Source organism: Oncorhynchus mykiss, chromosome 19 (genome assembly GCF_013265735.2).
Source record: "Oncorhynchus mykiss isolate Arlee chromosome 19, USDA_OmykA_1.1, whole genome shotgun sequence".
Classification (NCBI taxonomy): Eukaryota; Metazoa; Chordata; class Actinopteri; order Salmoniformes; family Salmonidae; genus Oncorhynchus; species Oncorhynchus mykiss.
The window spans coordinates 22,851,287-22,870,413 of NC_048583.1; the positions used below are offsets into that span (position 1 = coordinate 22,851,287).

Genomic DNA, 19,127 nt, shown 5'->3' on the forward strand with positions numbered 1-19,127 from the left:
ATGGAAAGCCGAAACTCCCGCCCATGCAAACCTGCTGATAATACGGTAATGTGTAGATTGTATTTTCAACCAGCAACTATCAGATACAGTGCGGGTAGGCTAGTCTACATGATGAGATTATTAAATATAAGATATATATATTTGTATTTGTCAAATGGCAGTCAAGCATCGATCATCATGTCACCAGCATAAGACCTTCGATATATATCGGAAAGGAGCATCAAGATCAATGTGTACTTTCACCACCATGTGAAGTTCATCATCACTTATCACCTGTAGCCTAATGAACTTCATGGTTTACCAAGCCGTAGTGGGAGGACCACACACCATATCGCGTGACTCCAAGTTTACTTCCATATGATGGCTATCTATTATATCAATACATGTCTATAAAGGCGTTTCCACCCCCATTTCTCGCATGATACATTTTACAGACAAAAAAATTCCAGGTCGAACAAACAAATGATCTATCGGCATTTATAAAATTGTATTGAAACGGTTTCCATCACAGCTGTCATGTTTTTTTTTTTATACGCTATCACTTTAGTCGCATAAAAACGGTGGATGGAAACATGGTTACTGTAAGCAAATATTTCCTCAATAAGTAGCAAAGTCAGTGCATGTCCTGAGTAGTGGTGTTGAACAGCTTAAATCCTGGTATACAGATTAATATATCTTTTTTACTGCATTAAATTAAAATAAGAAATGTCGTGCATTATCATCTCCAGGGAAATAAAATTATTTTGTGTCTGCCCTTCTCTCACTGATTTTGACTCAGGCGAGTGCAGCATGCCGTGCAGTAATGCTTGTACAAAATAAACTGCATCTATATTCATAGAAGGATCTGGTAGCGGAGCCATTAAAAAAGTGCTGAAAAGAGGAACTGTGTATCACTTACCAGATAATACCATCACAAATAGCCACGCTCATCCAGTGCTTTGGCTGTCACTGGGTTCCATTTTGCAGTGGGCTTATTGCTGTTATGGCCTGTTTTCGAGGAAAAAAATAAAACAATATAGATGAAGATGAACTCAATGCAAAAACACACATGACATTTTTTCTGTTTTTTAAATTTTTTTTTTTACAGATGACGTCAAAGCAAATTTTGGGCAGATGCCAGCATTTAAAATATTTGGATGCTTTAATATTTATACTTTATTATAGTTGTAATTTTACTGTTGAGACGACTTGTACAGTATGAGGAGAACATGTCGTTTTGGAACAGTGTACTGTGCATGAATGTCCGTAGGTGTTTTTACAAGCCGCTGTGACTGTACAAGCTTACCTGCATCAGGCCGGGTTTTGGGTGGGTCTAGCATGGAGTGTGTGTTTGCGGGGTGCAGGTGGTGGCTGGGATGTTCTCGGGGCTCCGAGATAGCCGAGAGTAGGAGGGGTCGCTGGTGATGGTACTTAAGTCTGTATGTGTCCGTCATGCAATTGTCCACGCTGAAGTACGTGGTGAGGGAAACCCCTTGGGCTGCCGCTGACTCTGCTCCAGGTGGCCTGCAGATGGGCAGCCTTTCCTCACTTTCGCCCGACGACGGGTTACTCCTCTCTGGGTCCGAGCCCGACTTGGAGCTGGCACCCGACGAGGGCCTCTGCAGAGGGCCATTGGATTCCGACCTCCGGTTGGGGCTGGGGGTATGTGAGGCCGAGGTGGGCCAGACGCTGGGCCGGGGGCTGGTCTGGGAGGGCTCCTGGAGTAGCCTGGGATGGAAGCAGTGGCGGCCAACATCCCCCTGGTGAGGGGAAGCTCGCTGGGCGGATTTGGGGTGAGGCAGTGGTGGCGTGATGGGCTGATGTTGAGATGAGGGCTCTTCCAGTTCGATATGGGGGGGTTGGTGGAAGGCCAGGTGGTGGGGGGGACAGGGCAACTCGGACAGAAGGGGCTTGCTGTTGCTGGAGCGGTAGGCACTGTCCTCTGGTTCTGAGAGATTCCCAGTCAGGTTGTCGGAGCTGTTCCACTCCGAGCTGCTGGGTTCACCCAAGCGCCGCAGGGCGGGGCTATTGCCATGGTGACCACCTCTGTTGTTGTTACTCATCTCTGGCGATTCCATCATGTGACTGCTCCTGTTGTCTGAGGAGCTAGCGTCCCTCTCTAGACCAGCTCCTTTCTTAGAACTACAGGGGCTGTATCTACATTTCTGTCTGTAGAATAGAACACAATATACTTTCTAAATGCACAAAATATGGATGTACACATTGACAATTAATGACATTAAACATATCAACATAACATTACCTTGAACTTGGACTACTTTTCAGGAGATGTGAAACTTGATGGTCGCAATTCTTTCCCTGAGTTGTCAGTTGATGTTTACCTAGAAGAAAAATAGACTAAGCTGAAATTAACACACTCACTGCCTAGGACAAAATGAAAATGAAACCCCAAAATGATGCAATCACCAACATTTTCTGGAGTTATTTATTTACATTATTTATAAAGTATGGATCGTTTTTCCCCACGATAAATCTTGATATTTTGTCCAGAAGGGAAAAGTAATACAATTTGGGGGTGATTCCATTGAATAAATTAAATTAACAGTTAATCAGGTCTATTTATTCATGATTTATAAATTAGGAAAATTTTCATTTTAAACCACCATTTTCTAGAGACACAAAGAAAATAACACCTAATCGCAGAGAAGAGAAAAAAAACGAACAGAGCAACACACAGGAGAAACATTAGAGCAGGAGAAAGAAAGAAAGAAAGAAAGAAAGAAAGAAAGAAGAGAGGGATGGACAAGCAGGTAGACACTGACACAGAGACAGAGAGAGAGAGAAAGAGAGCAAGAGAAATAGGGAAGGGCCTATTTTCAGGGAGATAGCCTATTTGTCTCACACTGCCAGTGAGTTGGGGGAGTAAAAGCAGTTCTGTTTTTCTGACGCACGATGGCACCACAGGGTTGATCTCCTCCGCCCTTGACCCTGCTGCTGGATTGACCAATCGCACAGCAGGAGGCAGTATGCATGCTAAATTCATCCACTTTAAAAATAGAAGCATACTTTTTTTCCCTTCCTGCCACTGACCTAGAGGTCCATGCAAGGATAAAAGCTGTGGGAGTCGGTTTGGCTCTAGATTCACACAGGTTGACTGTAGAAGGAAGCATTACTATAAGCTAACATATTCAGGTGAATGGATAAAACATGTTCAACTCTATGCTCTTGCATAAAATTATGAAAGAGTGTTTGCAGCCAACACTCGAGCACATGAAAATTTAAAAAAGGGGCCAGCACTTGATTCAGTTGCAATAAAAGCTTTGAATAGCTTAGATTTTATATATTTTACGGGGAACATATCCTACTGGAGCACACAGCGCTCTACACACAAGCTAACATATTAACAACAATGACTAAGGTGGAAACAGTCAAGTCCAGCTGCGGCATCTGAACAAGCATTTGGGGATTACTGTCAGATGAATGAATGTGGAGGGGCTTAATGGGTGAACAGGTTAAATCAACTTTTTGGCATTCTAGAGACCAACAGTCAACCAGCGCACAATCCAAATTGACATTCTGTGTACATTTATTCACTCATACGGTGTTTAAAATGTTTATTTTTATGTGACTAAAATGTCCTCTTTAGCCTCTGAACACACATCGGATAAAACTTGACAAAAATGCCACATAAGATACAATGGCATAGAATATCATATTTTTCATCAAATACACATAGAATAAAATGTGAATAGAAGGTAATCTTTTCCCTCAAATTCACATAGGATTTGTGCATCCTGTCAAAAGATGTTGCGAGCACAGAATCTACAAATCTAGAATATAGCTATCAAGGCAGACTGCAACAAACTCCCTCTAGGAAACAAAGTCAATAGGGTCGAGCTTTGGCAAGGTTTAATAAGATCTCCCTCTCAACATGACAACAACAAATTATCAAGTCAGGATGTTACTGTATTTTTATATTTTGCCTACCCTCATTCTCAGTGTGGAAAATAGTCAGAGACCTACAGTACAACACAACACATATCCTACTGTACACTACACATGTCTGATAGATTTTGACGTGTTACTTACAGTACTGCTATTTACAGTAGCAACAGTAGGCCATTTGTTAGCTTGGCTCAAAATCTATTTCCACACTAGGTTTATTTAGCGTTTTCTTCTCGGATATCGTCATGTATTTTAAATAGCTAGTGCAGATTAGAACGTAAGAGATTTGAAGGGTTTGATTTTGCATGACTCACCAGGGCTCTGACAATCATGACAAAGGTCCTTTGCGTTTAGGGCGTATTGCCCTCTTATTCAGTTGGCCATAATCTAGCACCATTAAGTCAGGGGATCAAAATGAACAGTCCCTTAATCTGCTTTTCCTTCTTTTTTAAAGCCTATGTTTCCCTGAAACGTTGGTATGGGGGAGGGGAAGATAATACTGGTATCTCTCTTTTCAAAACACTGAGGATTTTGTCGTTGCTCGGATGTTTATACAAAGTCGTCTTATAATACAGTTTGAACATTTTATCAAGGGTTGCACTATGATAGTGTGATGGAAATTAAGTATAACATTTCCATCACAATAGATAGAAGATACATTATGTACTGTATTGATTTAGAACTATTACTATGATTTTGCAGGTATAACGCTAAACCTTTGTAAGAATAACACAATTTTTCAAGTGTTCTGAGAGATTTGGTGTTATGAACTCTTTAGGGACAGTTTGATATATGAAAAAAAAAAATTGATTATATTGATCAAAAAAAAATATTGATCAAAAATAATGATTACCACCATAAATAACTATAACTGTAGCAACCCTGTGTTTATAAACGTGGATATCGACTTCAGAAAGTTGAGGGTTTGCCGACCACCACGGACGGACAGGCTCACTCTCCCTGCCTGTATCATTACACTACGACCAGAGCCGGCTGCAGACAACGATCAGCTAGGGGGAAATCGTATTTTCCACATGTTGATGCTATATTTATAATTATATAAAATATATGCAATTCATTTTAGCTTTTATACAACCAATAAGCAACATATAACTGCATACTGATTACCGACTTTGAGCGCTTATCATCATGGTTTGAGTCTTCAACACCAGAACCAAGAAGAGTATGTCAGTCTGGACAAAACAGAAATTACATCCCTCCCTACTCAGTATTGAAGGCTTGGTTTGACAATTTCCAAATGTCATGAAACCTTTGTGTGTTTTGTAACAGAAGTCTCTTTATATTAATCGAATGGCTGTTAATCAAGGAACCTACCAGGTACAACCCTAAATCTGTAAACTTGGGCACCCTCAAAGATATCATCCTGACCAACTTGCCCTCTAAATACACCTCTGCTGTCTTCAACTAGGATCTCACCGATCACTGCCTGCGTCCGTAAGGGGCCCTCGGTCAAACGACCACCCCTCATCACTGTCAAACACTCCCTAAAACACTTCTGCAAGCAGGCCTTTCTAATTGACCTGGCCCGGGTATCCTGGAAGGATATTGACCTCATGGCGTTAGTAGAGGATGCCTGGTTGTTCTTTAAAAGTGCCTTCCTCACCATCTTAAATAAGCAAGCCTCTTTCAAAAAATGTTGAACTATGAACAGACATAGCCCTTGGTTCACTCCAGACTTGACTTCCCTTGACAAGCACAAATCTACGATAATCGAGAATTTCAATAAGCATTTTTCTACGGCTGGCCATGCTTTCCACCTGGCTATCCCTACCAACAGAAACCTCTGGCAGTCTCTATGGGCGTGCCACAGGGTTCAGTTATCGGGCCTACTCTTTTCTCTGTATATATCAATGATTTCGCTCTTGCTGCTGGTGATTCTCTGATCCACCTCTACGCAGACAACACCATTCTGTGTACATCTGGCCCTTCCTTGGATACTGTTAACAAACCTCCAAACGAGCTTCAATGCCATACAACACTCCTTCCATAGCCTCCAACTGCTCTTAAATGCTAGTAAAACTAAATGCATTCTCTTCAACCGATTGCTGCCCGCACCTGCCTGCCCGCCTAGCATCACTACTCTGGACGGTTCTGACTTAGAATATGTGGACAACTACAAATACCTAGGTGTCTGGATAGACTGTAAACTCTCCATCCAGACTCACATTAAGCATCTCCAATCCAAAATTAAAATCTAGAATTGGCTTCCTATTTCGCAACAAAGCCTCCTTCACTCATGCTGCCAAACATACCCTCGTAAAACTGACTGTCCTACTGTCCTACAGTCCTACAGGACTGACTGTCCTGACTGTCCTTGACTTCGGCGATGTTAATTACAAAATAGCCTCCAACACTATACTCAGCAAACTGGATGTAGTCTATCACAGTGCCATCCGTTTTGTCACCAAAGCCCCATATACTACCCACCACTGTGACCTGTATGCTCTCGTTGGCTGGCCCTCGCTACATATTCGTCACCAAACCCACTGTCTCCAGGCCATTTATAAGTCTTTGCTAGGTAAAGCCCCGCCTTATCTCAGCTCACTGGTCTCCATAGCAACACCCACCCGTAGCACGTGCTCCAGCAGGTATATTTCACTGGTCATCCCCAAAACACCTCTTTGGCCGCCTTTCCTTCCAGTTCTCTGCTGCCAATGACTGGAACAAATTGCAAAAATCACTAACGCTGGAGACTTATTACTCACTAACTTTATGCATCAGCTGACAGAGCAGCTTACCTATCACTGTACCTGTACACAGCCCATCTGTACATAGCACACCCAACTACCCCATTCCCATATTGTTTTGTTTTTTTTACACCCCAGTATCTCTACTTGCACATCATCTGCACATCCATCCCTCCAAAGTTAATGCTAAATTGTTATTTATTTTGCCACTATGGCCTATTTATTGTCTTACCTTCCTAACCTTACTACATTTGCACACACTGTATATTTTTCTATTGTGTTTTAAACTGTACATTTGTTTATCCCATGTGTAACTCTGTGTTGTTGCTTTCGTTGCTCTGCTTTGCTTTATCTTGGCCAGGTTGCAGTTGTAAATGAGAACTTGTTCTCAACTAGCCTACCTGGTTAAATAAAGGTGAAATAAATACAAATAATTTAAAAAATAAAAAGCTGTTTGGATGATGGAATGGGATTATAGTGGAGTGGATGACCGTGAGAAGGTGGCCGACAGTTGTAGCCTAATCAGATTAAAACACTGACTAATTGTGTGTATGCTAGGGTGACCAGACGTTTCCGTTTTCCGGGGACAGTCTCCATTTTTGGTGGTCTGTTCCCGGCTGGAGCTGTCCCCGGAAATGTCCCCGTTTTTAACTGTGTGCTAAAAACAGACCACAAAGTGAAATTATATTTTACGTGGCAAGAAAGACCAGGCAGCAGAGCCTACTGGTTGATGTCTCAATCGCGTTGTGTTTGTATTGGCCAACAGAGGGGGCTGTCGCTGTAGCAGCTTCATTCACTCTTCTTCTTCTACTAACTACTTGCTCTCGCTAGTTTTAGAAAAAACTGCTGTGGAAAACTCGGCCAGAAACTAGCAAGTGTCAAGTGAATTCACATCACCCCAAATTTATTTTCAAGGCAGGTGAGTTACTAGCTATGAGAATATTTGTTTGTAGATTACAATTTTAATGATTTGGCATTATAATAAGTAGTGTGAAAATATACTTTGACATTTTCATGGATAACATTAGCATAATGTTTTCTGTTAGAGAGTTGCGAGGAAGGTGTACTATTTATTATTAAATATTACCACACATAAAAGGTAATACATGTTAAAAATGAAATGACTAATATTTAGGCATCATCCTAACGTCCTCTAGGAGCAGGTTCTAGGTCAAGGAGAGCCGCTCGGATCAGAAAGGAGGCAGAACACTTGTTATACTTTCCTGAATAATGGGCCTGCTGGGAGCATAGGCCTAAGTGAAATGACTAATATTTAGGCATCATCCTAACGTCCTCTAGAAGCAGGTTCTAGGTCAAGGAAAGCCCCTCGGATCAGAAAGGAGGCAGAACACTTGTTATACTTTCCTGAATGATGGGCCTGCTGGGAGAATAGGCCTATGTGGACACACTATATAGGACGACTTCGGAGAAGTCCTCATCGTAGGCCCCGGGCTGGGGAGCTAGGAGCAACAACGGCTCAGCTGCAAAGTGGTAGGTCATACAAGCTCACAGAATGGGACCGCTGAGTGCTGAAGCATGTAGCACGTAAAAATAGTCTGTCCTCGGTTGTAACGCTCAATACAGAGTTCCAAACTGCCTCTGGAAGCAATGTCAGCACAATAACTGTTCGTCAGGAGCTTCATGAAATGGATTTCCATAGCCGAGCAGCCGCACACAAGCCTAAGATCACCATGTGCAATGCCAAATGTCGGCTGGAGTGGTGTAAAGCTTGCCGCTATTGGACTATTGGAATCTGCCCCAATGCATAGTGCCAACTGTACACTTTGGTGGAGGAGAAATAATGGTCTGGTTCAGTCTAGGCCCCTTGGTTCCAGTGAAGGGAAATCTTAACAATGCAGCATACAATGACATTCTAGACGTGGCAACAGTTTAGGTAAGGCCCTTTCTCATTTTGCAATGACAACGCCCCCGTGCACAAAGCAAGGTCCATACAGAAATGGTTTGTTGAGATTGGTGTGAATGGACTTCACTGGCCTGCACATAGCCCTGACCTCAACCCTATCAAACACCTTTAGGATTAATTGGAACGCCGACTGCAAGCGGTGCTCGACCTCACTAATTCTCTTATGGCTGAATGGAAGCAAGTCCAGTAGGAATGTTCCAACATCTATTGGAAAGCCTTCCCAGAGAGTGTAGGCTGTTATAGCAGCAAAAGGGGGACCAAATCCATATTAATGCCTATGATTTTGGAATGAGATGTTTGATGAGCAGGTGTCCACATACCTTTGATCATGTAGTGTAACATTCTGAGAACCATGTTTCTTAGGAGGGAATTTTAGTACTTCAGCGTAACGTTTCCTACAGGTTTCCTCGTGGTTCTATTTAAAGTAATGTTCTCGGAATGTTCAGAGAACATTAAGAAACAACGTTCTTCTGTGTGAATTTCAGTACTCCAGGATAATGTTTTCTGCAGGTTTCCTCATGGTTCTATATGAAGTCATGTTTTCAGAACATTAAGAAAATTTTCCATAAAAAACACATGAAAATATTACTAACGTTCAAAGAGCGTTCTAAGAATGTAATTTAAAAATAGATGCAGTGCCTTGAGAAAGTATTCACACCCCTGGGCTTTTTCAAAATGTTGTTGTATTACAGCCTGAATTTAAAATGGATTAAATTGAGTTTGTTTGTCACAGGCCTACTACACACAATACCCCATAATGTCAAAGTGGAATTATGTTTTTAGAAATGTTTACAAATTCATAACATATTCAAAGCTAAAATGTCTTGAGTCAATAAGTATTCAACCTCTTTATTATGGCAATCCTAAATATGTTCAGGAGTAGACATTTTCTTAATGCAAAAGCAGCAGCTACTCTTCCCGGGGTCCACACAAAACATGACACATAATACAGTCAATGGCGTGTGAATACTTTCTCGAGGCACTGTATCTATTTTTAAATAACATTCTTAGAACGTTCTTTGAATGTTAGTAATATTTTCTTGTGGTTTTTATGGAAAGTTTTCTTAATGTTCTGAAAACATGACTTCATATAGAACCATGAGGAAACATTATCCTGGAGTACTGCACATCAATAGACAAGACCAGCTCAAGGACAGAACTACATACATTTAAATAACGTATGTTGAGCAGTGAATTTCAAACACAGATTCAACCACAAAGACCAGGGAGGTTTTCCAATGTCTTGCAAAGGGCACCCATTTGCAGATTTTTTTTTTTAAAGCGGACATTGAATATCCCTATGACAATGGTGACGTTATTAATTACACTTTGGATGGTGTATAAATATACCCAGTCACTACAAAGATACAGGTGACCTTCCTAACTCAGTTGCTGGAGAGGAAGGACACTGTTCAGGGATTTCACCAAGAGGCCAATGGTGACTTTAAAACAGTTACAGTTTAATGGATGTGATCAGAGACAACTGAGGATGGAACAACATTGTAGTTACTCCACAACAATAACCTACATGAGGTTTATATCGAATATAATATTCAAAAATATGCATCCTGTTGCAATAATGCACTAAAGTAAAACTGCAAAAAAATGTGGCAAAGAAATTAACTTCCTGTCCTGAATACAAAGAATTATGTTTGGGGAAACTCCAACAGAACATATCACTGAGTACCACTCTTCAAGCATGGTGGTGGCTGCATCATGTTATGGGTATGCTTGTCATGGGAATGGACTAGGGAGATTTTTATGATAAAAATAAATGGAATAGAGCTAAGCATAGGCAAAATCCTAGAATAAAACCTGGTTCAGTCTGCTTTCCAACAGACAGTGGGAGACAAATTCACCTTTCAGTGGGACAACAATTTAAGGCCAAATATACACTGGAGATGCTTACCAAGACGACATTGAATGCTCCTGAGTGGCCTAGTTACAGTTGTGACTTAAATTGTCTTGAAAATCTATGGCAAGACTTGAAAATTGCTGTGGAAAAAGTGGAATGTGGATGTAGAAAAAGTAAAGGAGTGTGAATTTTTTCCTGAGGGCACATTCTCAACATCAAGAAAACATTCTCTAGCCACTATCTTGTTTAAATATATATATATATATATATATATATATATATATATATATATATATATATATATATATATATTTAACCAGGCAAGTCAGTTAAGAACAAATTCTTATTTACAATGATGGCCTAGGAACAGTGGGTTAACTGCTTTGTTCAGGGGCAGAACGACAGATTTGTACCTTGTCAGCTCGGGATTCAATTTAGCAACCTTTCTGTTACTGGCCCAACGCTCTAACCACTAGTCTTATTTAGGGCTTGTTTCCTTTGAAATGGGGTCTGTTTGAATTGACTAAAATTAACAGCTTGGTATGGGAAAAAAAACAAACGATGCATGCTAGCTCCATTCTGGTGGCAAAGTGGACTACTTCCATGGATAGAGAACATAAGGAAATGAATATAATGTGTACCATCTGTGCATGGAGTTCAAAACAGTTAACCTAATGTAGCAGTGTTATTAAAAGTCATATTGAAACATGTTCTCAGATCATTATTTAATGAGCTTCAAATAATCTATAATTGCTGTTCTCACAACGTTAATAAAAACTCCAAGGAAAACTTTCAGGGAACCATAGTAAAACATTCTCAGAATCTCCCTGCAAGCTAAAAATGTAAGTTCCCAGAACAGGCAAAATATTAACTTCCGTTCTCTGAACGTTAATAAAACTTTCAGATTTACCAGTCAGGAAACTTATGGATTAGTCCCAAGAACCAATAGGAAACAAAAAATGAAATGTCCCCCAACCTCCAAGGAACCAAATGTGCTAGCTATAGGTATATTAACGTGTGGTGTAGTACCCGTGTGGAAAAGTGTAGTGCATAAGTGAAGTGCCAAAACACCTAGATAGGGAGGGCACATGCAAACAGATGAGGAAATTGGCTATATGGAAGACATGAAAATCTGCAAAATGGTGAATGTAAATCAGGGGAAAAAATGTACTACCCTCCCCTTTGCCCAATAAAAAAAAAACACACAACCCTCCCAAAGCAAAACAAAAGTTAGACAACCTTCCCGTTTTGGAGCAGCCCTCCCACTCTAGTACATTTTCTAACTGTCCTTTAGAGAGAACATGACTCAGTTTCAGTTTAAACTACAAACAATGAACCTTCACTAAACATACTGTACTACAGCTGAAGGATATTAATTGACTAGTATTGTCGCAGCAAAAATAATCCTGCAGCATGTTGCTTGATCGGTGATTAGGCTATATTAGTGGTTAGGCTATTAGCCGGCTAAAATTAGGCTACATGAAAAGTGAAGTACTGTTAATATAACCATGTGTTAAATCATGTTTTCAGTGAATTTATGTAAATCATGAAACCCATCTGCATTTCCCACTGTGCAGAAAAATTCTCAGTTACAAAAGAGTGATCAAATTAAGATCATACATCTGTACAACTTATATATTAAACACACATGCTCGAAAGCGCAGAACATCCACTTACCTTGATCCAAAGGGGAGTGTACCGCATCAGGTTTTGAATCGCACCTGTTTGGGTGAAGCTGACCCTTGCTGAAAAAAAGAAGAAGATTTAAACTCTGAAACAACTCTGCCAAAATGGACTTCAGAGAGTAAGATCATTGTGTTTCACCCAAGAGACTAAGTTTATGATGGACATTGTGGTACAACTATCCTTGTGTGACATTTAAAGTGTTAAATTCATTGTATTATTGTCTGGAAACACATGGGTCCCCTGAAAAGACAAAAAATCTATATAAACAAATATAAAGCAAGTTTATTAGGTGTCAACACATGAACTCGATTAAACTTAACAAAGAGTGCATTACAGTCACTTAATACAATATTTGAATGTAAACAAAGTCCACCTTTGTGACTGCACACCTGGCATTAATCTATGCTCCTAGATTTTAGCTCAGCAGGCTAAAGCCCGGTCTCTAGAGCTGGGTTTAAACCCCAGTCTGCCATCATACCTCTGAGACTGCACCTCTGGTGTCAACCGCTGCTCCTTCCCGGCAAAGCTGTCCACCCCTGGCGAGTCAGGGTTGGTGGAGCCGCTGCTCAGCCGGTCGCTGCTCTCGTATCCCGACTCAGTCCTCTGGATGGTCCAGGTGTCGCTGCGCAACAGGGCTTTGGTTCCGCCCTTGGCCCTACTCCCGCTGCTTCCATCCCCTCCACCGCCCCGGTCGCCGTGCCCACTTGCCCTGCCCTCCGATTCGAGGGAGCTGTGGCTCTCTGTCTCTTGCCGCTGCTCGTCCTCGTAAATTGTCATCAAGCACTTCTGCTGCTTGCACTCTTCCCTCATCCTGAGACGGTCCCGTTCCCGCTCTTTATCCTTTTCCCGCTCTTTTTCCCAGTCCCGGTTGTCCTGTTCGCTGCCATGCGGGATCTCCTTATAGGAAGGTTTAGCGAGCCGGGGGCTACCACCACCGCCATAGTGCTGCTGTTGTTGTCGCCGTTCAAGGTCGTTCAAGACGCTGTCCACATTCAGAACTTCCCGGATTGGCCTCCAGGAGGGCTTGGCTTTGTTATGGCCCGCTCCCAACCTGCTGCCCTTATCCCACACGTCCTGGCTGCCGTCCTGTTCTTGGTGACCAGGGGAGGTTTCCTGTCTCCAACTGTGTCCGCCAAGGGCACCGGATTGAGAGCGTGGGTCTGGGTCCTGGGAAGCTCTGCTCTGGTGGGAGGATGACAACTTCTCAGCCCGGGCTCCACTGCCGCCTCGCAACCTCTGGTCAGCGTGCTGCCTCAGCCCGCCCTCAGGCGGGGATCTGGCATAGGACATATCTAAACAGGAAGTGACATAATGTGATCTTAATGTGTGCCAGTTTGCAACAGCAGGACATTAATCATGCAGCAACATGAAATGTGAATTATTATGTGGATTATAATTAATGGACATTTTTGTAGGGGTTGATACATTAGGGCAGATCAAGTCTGAAATTTCAAAGTGGAAATTACAAACTTTAGAAATTCTAAACCTCAAATACACTACACATTTACATTTTCCTAGATTATTCGAAAGTTCTCCTGCAAAAGGTTGATCAAATTAAGATCCTACATATGTAAGAAACAGCATTTTTGTTTTAGTGTGCCAAGCATGCATATTGTATTTGTGTAGCATCGTAAAATGTATTTAGGCCTACAATCTACGTATAAACTTATTCTAGGTGGTCTTTAAATATATTTCTCAGGATTGGATAAATGTTGAACAATGAATGGCTCGATTGAGAGAAGAAAATCTCCTGCACTTGGTCCAAGGTTTATATCGTAAAAGTTGAAGATATTTGATATAGGACACAATGCCTTCCAACCAGATATTCCAAAAGACAATATTACATAATCTTTCTCTGAATATTCTGTTTTAGGTGGAATTTTGGGTCGAAAAATCTGATTGGAGAGGGCACTTTTGGGACACATGTCACATGGTTTTCTGGGAAACACTGGCAAAATGCAAAGCACATTGTTTAGCTTCATCAGAAAACTTACCTCTGAACTGAAAATGTAAGAATAATAAAGTATGCTAAAATTTAGAAAAGCAGGTCACACAAATAATAAAACCTATGATTTGAACTACACAAAAAAACTGAAGCACTCTGGAACCAATTATTTCCATCTTACATGGTTCTATTTGCCCTGACAACTTTATCTGTGTAGAACAGATGGTATGCTATTTTCTTGGAGATTGGCCAGTCCTGTAAAACATTTCCTGACTCCATATTGCTGCCCTTAGTTTGCCCTTTGGTTTGGGGCCACATCTAAATAAACAATGCACCAAAACATTATCCAAGTGACCCTTCAGGCAATCTATTGGATGTGCACTGCATCATATCACATTATAGCCAATACTATTTGTGTCTATAAACAGTGTGAAAAATCATGCAACCAATCTTGAGGAGAAAACCCTTGTATCTTAATAATCTACAATCAGGTTAACACAGTCAAGTATACATTGATTTTGGTTGTAGCACTGGTTGGTTGAATAGTTCACTCATCACACACAACATTAAGTTTGTGGTAGTCAGTGACAAGTAACTGCCTCTGATTCAATGAATAGTAATTTCAATTTTTGTGCAAGTTATTTCTATCTGCCACTGTAAGCTAAAACTGTTTTGACAAAAAGAGTATGGACACAATATACTGGTTCTTACACATGTCATCAGCGCTTGTCATGGTTTTTCAAGGTACCCCTCAAAGTACAGTAAGATGTTACCTTATGAGTATAACAATCACTGTAGTGCACGTTACCTTTGTGTGGATCTGGTTTTCGACGCCCTCTTTCTGCCTCCTTCTTTATCCCCTCTACAACCCTCTGGGAAGTCTCCTTGGAAGGAACCCGGAATTTGTTGGGACTACAAGGTGGGCCTTTCACTATGGATATCAGGATTGGGATAACACATGAGTTACAACACATGCTCATTTGATTTGATTTATTTTACAATTTAAAAACACAATTCAACCATACGATGTGGATACAATGCATTTAAAATCATATAATATAACACAAAAAATGTTTTATTATGTTTTGAGGTATTTTTTAAATCTTAGTTGTCTTCCTCTGCCAAAATCCAAGTCTGAGTCATGTTCTGCACAGCACCCCGAAGTACAACGTTTTCAATATGCTTCAAAGCATTTTCTACAGTTCTGTGCCTACTGGCCTCAACCCGGATCTTACCTCTTTTGTAGCCTGAGGTGGAGGGTGGAAGTAGCATCTGCTTATGGGGCCCCTGGTTGGAGCGGAATGGGCCTGCATTCTCCCGGATGGCATCCAACTTCTTCATCCCTGCTGCAGAAGCAGAACATCAGATAGGCATTCAGTGAGATGAGGTGAGAGCTAATGGCCACGTTCCAGGCTGACTACATTTCAGATGCATGCCAGATCTCAGAACGCTTGGATGGGTGTTTAACATGTAAGCTATCCACATCATATGATATAGCAATCTGATGCTTAACTGCGCAGTGAATGACGTGGCACACAACATTTGTTGTTGTAATGCAAGATCTGAAATGCAGTTGGTCTGGAACACAAACTATGTGTATGAAGGCCTTTGCTCCAGCCCTACACTAACCCAGCTGATTGACTTTCTCAACAGTTAGCAGAATAAAGTATGTTAAAGTAGGACTAGAATAAAATCCTGCAGTGGTGGCCAACTGCACAAGAGGAGAGCTGGCCACAGCTGCTGTAAGCTAAAATGCGACATTGGGCAATGCATTTAAAAAAACATAAAAAAGTTGCACTTTTTCCACAAGTGTTGTTTACTCCTTTGGTTGTTTTTCTACGACACATGACATGACCCAGCTCAGTAGTTGGCCTGTCACAAACCTGTGTCTATCCTTGCCAAGGTGTTCTGCCTCACTAAACGTCAACGTCAACAAAACTAAGGAGATGATTGTGGACTTCAGGAAACAGCAGAGGGAACACCCCCCTATCCACATCGATGGAACAGTAGTGGAGAGGGTAGCAAGTTTTAAGTTCCTCGGCATACACATCACAGACAAACTGAATTGGTCCACTCACACAGACAGCATCGTGAAGAAGGCGCAGCAGCGCCTCTTCAACCTCAGGAGGCTGAAGAAATTCGGCTTGTCACCAAAAGCACTCACAAACTTCTACAGATGCACAATCGAGAGCATCCTGGCGGGCTGTATCACCGCCTGGTATGGCAACTGCACCGCCCTCAACCGTAAGGCTCTCCAGAGGGTAGTGAGGTCTGCACAACGCATCACCGGGGGCAAACTACCTGCCCTCCAGGACTCCAGGACACCTACACCACCCGATGTCACAGGAAGGCCATAAAGATCATCAAGGACATCAACCACCCGAGCCACTGCCTGTTCACCCCGCTATCATCCAGAAGGCGAGGTCAGTACAGGTGCATCAAAGCTGGGACCGAGAGACTGAAAAACAGCTTCTATCTCAAGGCCATCAGACTGTTAAACAGCCACCACTAACACTGACACTGACTCAACTCCAGCCACTTTAATAATGGGAATTGATGGGAAATGACGTAAATATATCACTAGCCACTTTAAACAATGCTACCTTATATAAATGTTACTTACCCTACATTATTCATCTCATATGCATACGTATATACTGTACTCTATATCATCGACGGTATCCTTATGTAATACATGTATCACTAGCCACTTTATACTATACTATGCCACTTTGTTTACATACTCATCTCATTTGTACATACTGTACTCGATACCATCTACTGTATCTTGCCTATGCTGCTCTGTACCATCACTCATTCATATATCCTTATGTACATATTCTTTATCCCCTTACACTGTGTACAAGACAGTAGTTTTGGAATTGTTAGTTAGATTACTTGTTATTACTGCATTGTCGGAACTAGAAGCACAAGCATTTCGCTACACTCGCACTAACATCTGCTAACCATGTGTATGTGACAAATAAAAGTTGATTTGATTTGATTTGATTTAAAACAGCAACTGGCATTAGTTTACTCCATTTTTGGTAGCATCTAGCCAGCCCATGTTGCATACCAATTCTCTACCCTGCTGCTTTGTGTGTACGCATTTTCATTTGCCTTCACGGATTTAAAAGGAAAAGACAGGTGCAAAGAATACGGTGGATGCTCCCATGGCTCTGGAGCCACATCAGGCCCTCAAAATGCCCCCCAAAAAAACACCAGAAAACATACAGTGCCTTGCGAAAGATTTCGGCCCCCTTGAACTTTGCGACCTTTTGCCACATTTCAGGCTTCAAACATAAAGATATAAAACTTTATTTTTTTGTGAAGAATCAACAACAAGTGGGACACAATCATGAAGTGGAACAACATTTATTGGATATTTCAAACTTTTTTAACAAATCAAAAACTGAAAAATTGGGTGTGCAAAATTATTCAGCCCCCTTAAGTTAATACTTTGTAGCGCCACCTTTTGCTGCGATTACAGCTGTAAGTCGCTTGGGGTATGTCTCTATCAGTTTTGCACATCGAGAGACTGACATTTTTTCCTATTCCTCCTTGCAAAACAGCTCGAGCTCAGTGAGGTTGGATGGAGAGCATTTGTGAACAGCAGTTTTCAGTTCTTTCCACAGATTCTCGATTGGATTCAGGTCTGGACTTTGACTTGGCCATTCTAACACCTGGATATGTTTATTTTTGAACCATTCCATTGTAGATTTTGCTTTATGTTTTGGATCATTGTCTTGTTGGAAGACAAATCTCCGTCCCAGTCTCAGGTCTTTTGCAGACTCCATCAGGTTTTCTTCCAGAATGGTCCTGTATTTGGCTCCATCCATCTTCCCATCAATTTTAACCATCTTCCCTGTCCCTGCTGAAGAAAAGCAGGCCCAAACCATGATGCTGCCACCACCATGTTTGACAGTGGGGATGGTGTGTTCAGCTGTGTTGCTTTTACGCCAAACATAACGTTTTGCATTGTTGCCAAAAAGTTCAATTTTGGTTTCATCTGACCAGAGCACCTTCTTCCACATGTTTGGTGTGTCTCCCAGGTGGCTTGTGGCAAACTTTAAACAACACTTTTTATGGATATCTTTAAGAAATGGCTTTCTTCTTGCCACTCTTCCATAAAGGCCAGATTTGTGCAATATACGACTGATTGTTGTCCTATGGACAGAGTCTCCCACCTCAGCTGTAGATCTCTGCAGTTCATCCAGAGTGATCATGGGCCTCTTGGCTGCATCTCTGATCAGTCTTCTCCTTGTATGAGCTGAAAGTTTAGAGGGACGGCCAGGTCTTGGTAGATTTGCAGTGGTCTGATACTCCTTCCATTTCAATATTATCGCTTGCACAGTGCTCCTTGGGATGTTTAAAACTTGGGAAATCTTTTTGTATCCAAATCCGGCTTTAAACTTCTTCACAACAGTATCTCGGACCTGCCTGGTGTGTTCCTTGTTCTTCATGATGCTCTCTGCGCTTTTAACGGACCTCTGAGACTATCACAGTGCAGGTGCATTTATACGGAGACTTGATTGCACACAGGTGGATTGTATTTATCATCATTAGTCATTTAGGTCAACATTGGATCATTCAGAGATCCTCACTGAACTTCTGGAGAGAGTTAGCTGCACTGAAAGTAAAGGGGCTGAATAATTTTGCACGCCCAATTTTTCAGTTTTTGATTTGTTAAAAAAGTTTGAAATATCCAATAAATGTCGTTCCACTTCATGATTGTGTCCCACTTGTTGTTGATTCTTCACAAAAAAATACAGTTTTATATCTTTATGTTTGAAGCCTGAAATGTGGCAAAAGGTCGCAAAGTTCAAGGGGGCCGAATACTTTCGCAAGGCACTGTAATAATAAAAATCAATGGGTAACATAACCCGCCGCACACCAGTACAGACGTACACATACACTTACAATAAACAATCACCGGCAAGAACATGAGGGAAAACAGAGGGTTAAATACACAACATGTAATTGATGGGATTGGAACCAGGTGTGATGGAAGACAAGACAAAACCAATGGAAAATGAAAAATGGATCAGCGATTGTCACACTCTGACCATTATTTGAGTTGTTTGTTTCTATGTTTTGTTTGGTCAGGGTGTGATATGAGTGGGC

At 41.5% G+C, this 19,127-nt stretch overlaps 1 protein-coding gene across 1 annotated transcript in view; it reads right to left on the reverse strand.

Moving 5' to 3' along the window:
* LOC110497487 (inactive ubiquitin carboxyl-terminal hydrolase 53-like) overlaps positions 1-19,127 on the reverse strand; it is a 57,506-nt gene that overhangs the window by 1,572 nt on the left and 36,807 nt on the right. Inside the window, exons 12-18 of the mRNA XM_036954463.1 lie at positions 15,239-15,349; positions 14,812-14,934; positions 12,537-13,350; positions 12,050-12,117; positions 2,243-2,321; positions 1,286-2,148; positions 899-987 (exon numbers count right to left, since the gene is read on the reverse strand). Coding sequence (XP_036810358.1) covers positions 911-987; positions 1,286-2,148; positions 2,243-2,321; positions 12,050-12,117; positions 12,537-13,350; positions 14,812-14,934; positions 15,239-15,349 — 2,135 coding nt within the window. The 3' untranslated portion in view covers positions 899-910. The remainder of the gene's footprint in view (positions 1-898; positions 988-1,285; positions 2,149-2,242; positions 2,322-12,049; positions 12,118-12,536; positions 13,351-14,811; positions 14,935-15,238; positions 15,350-19,127) is intronic.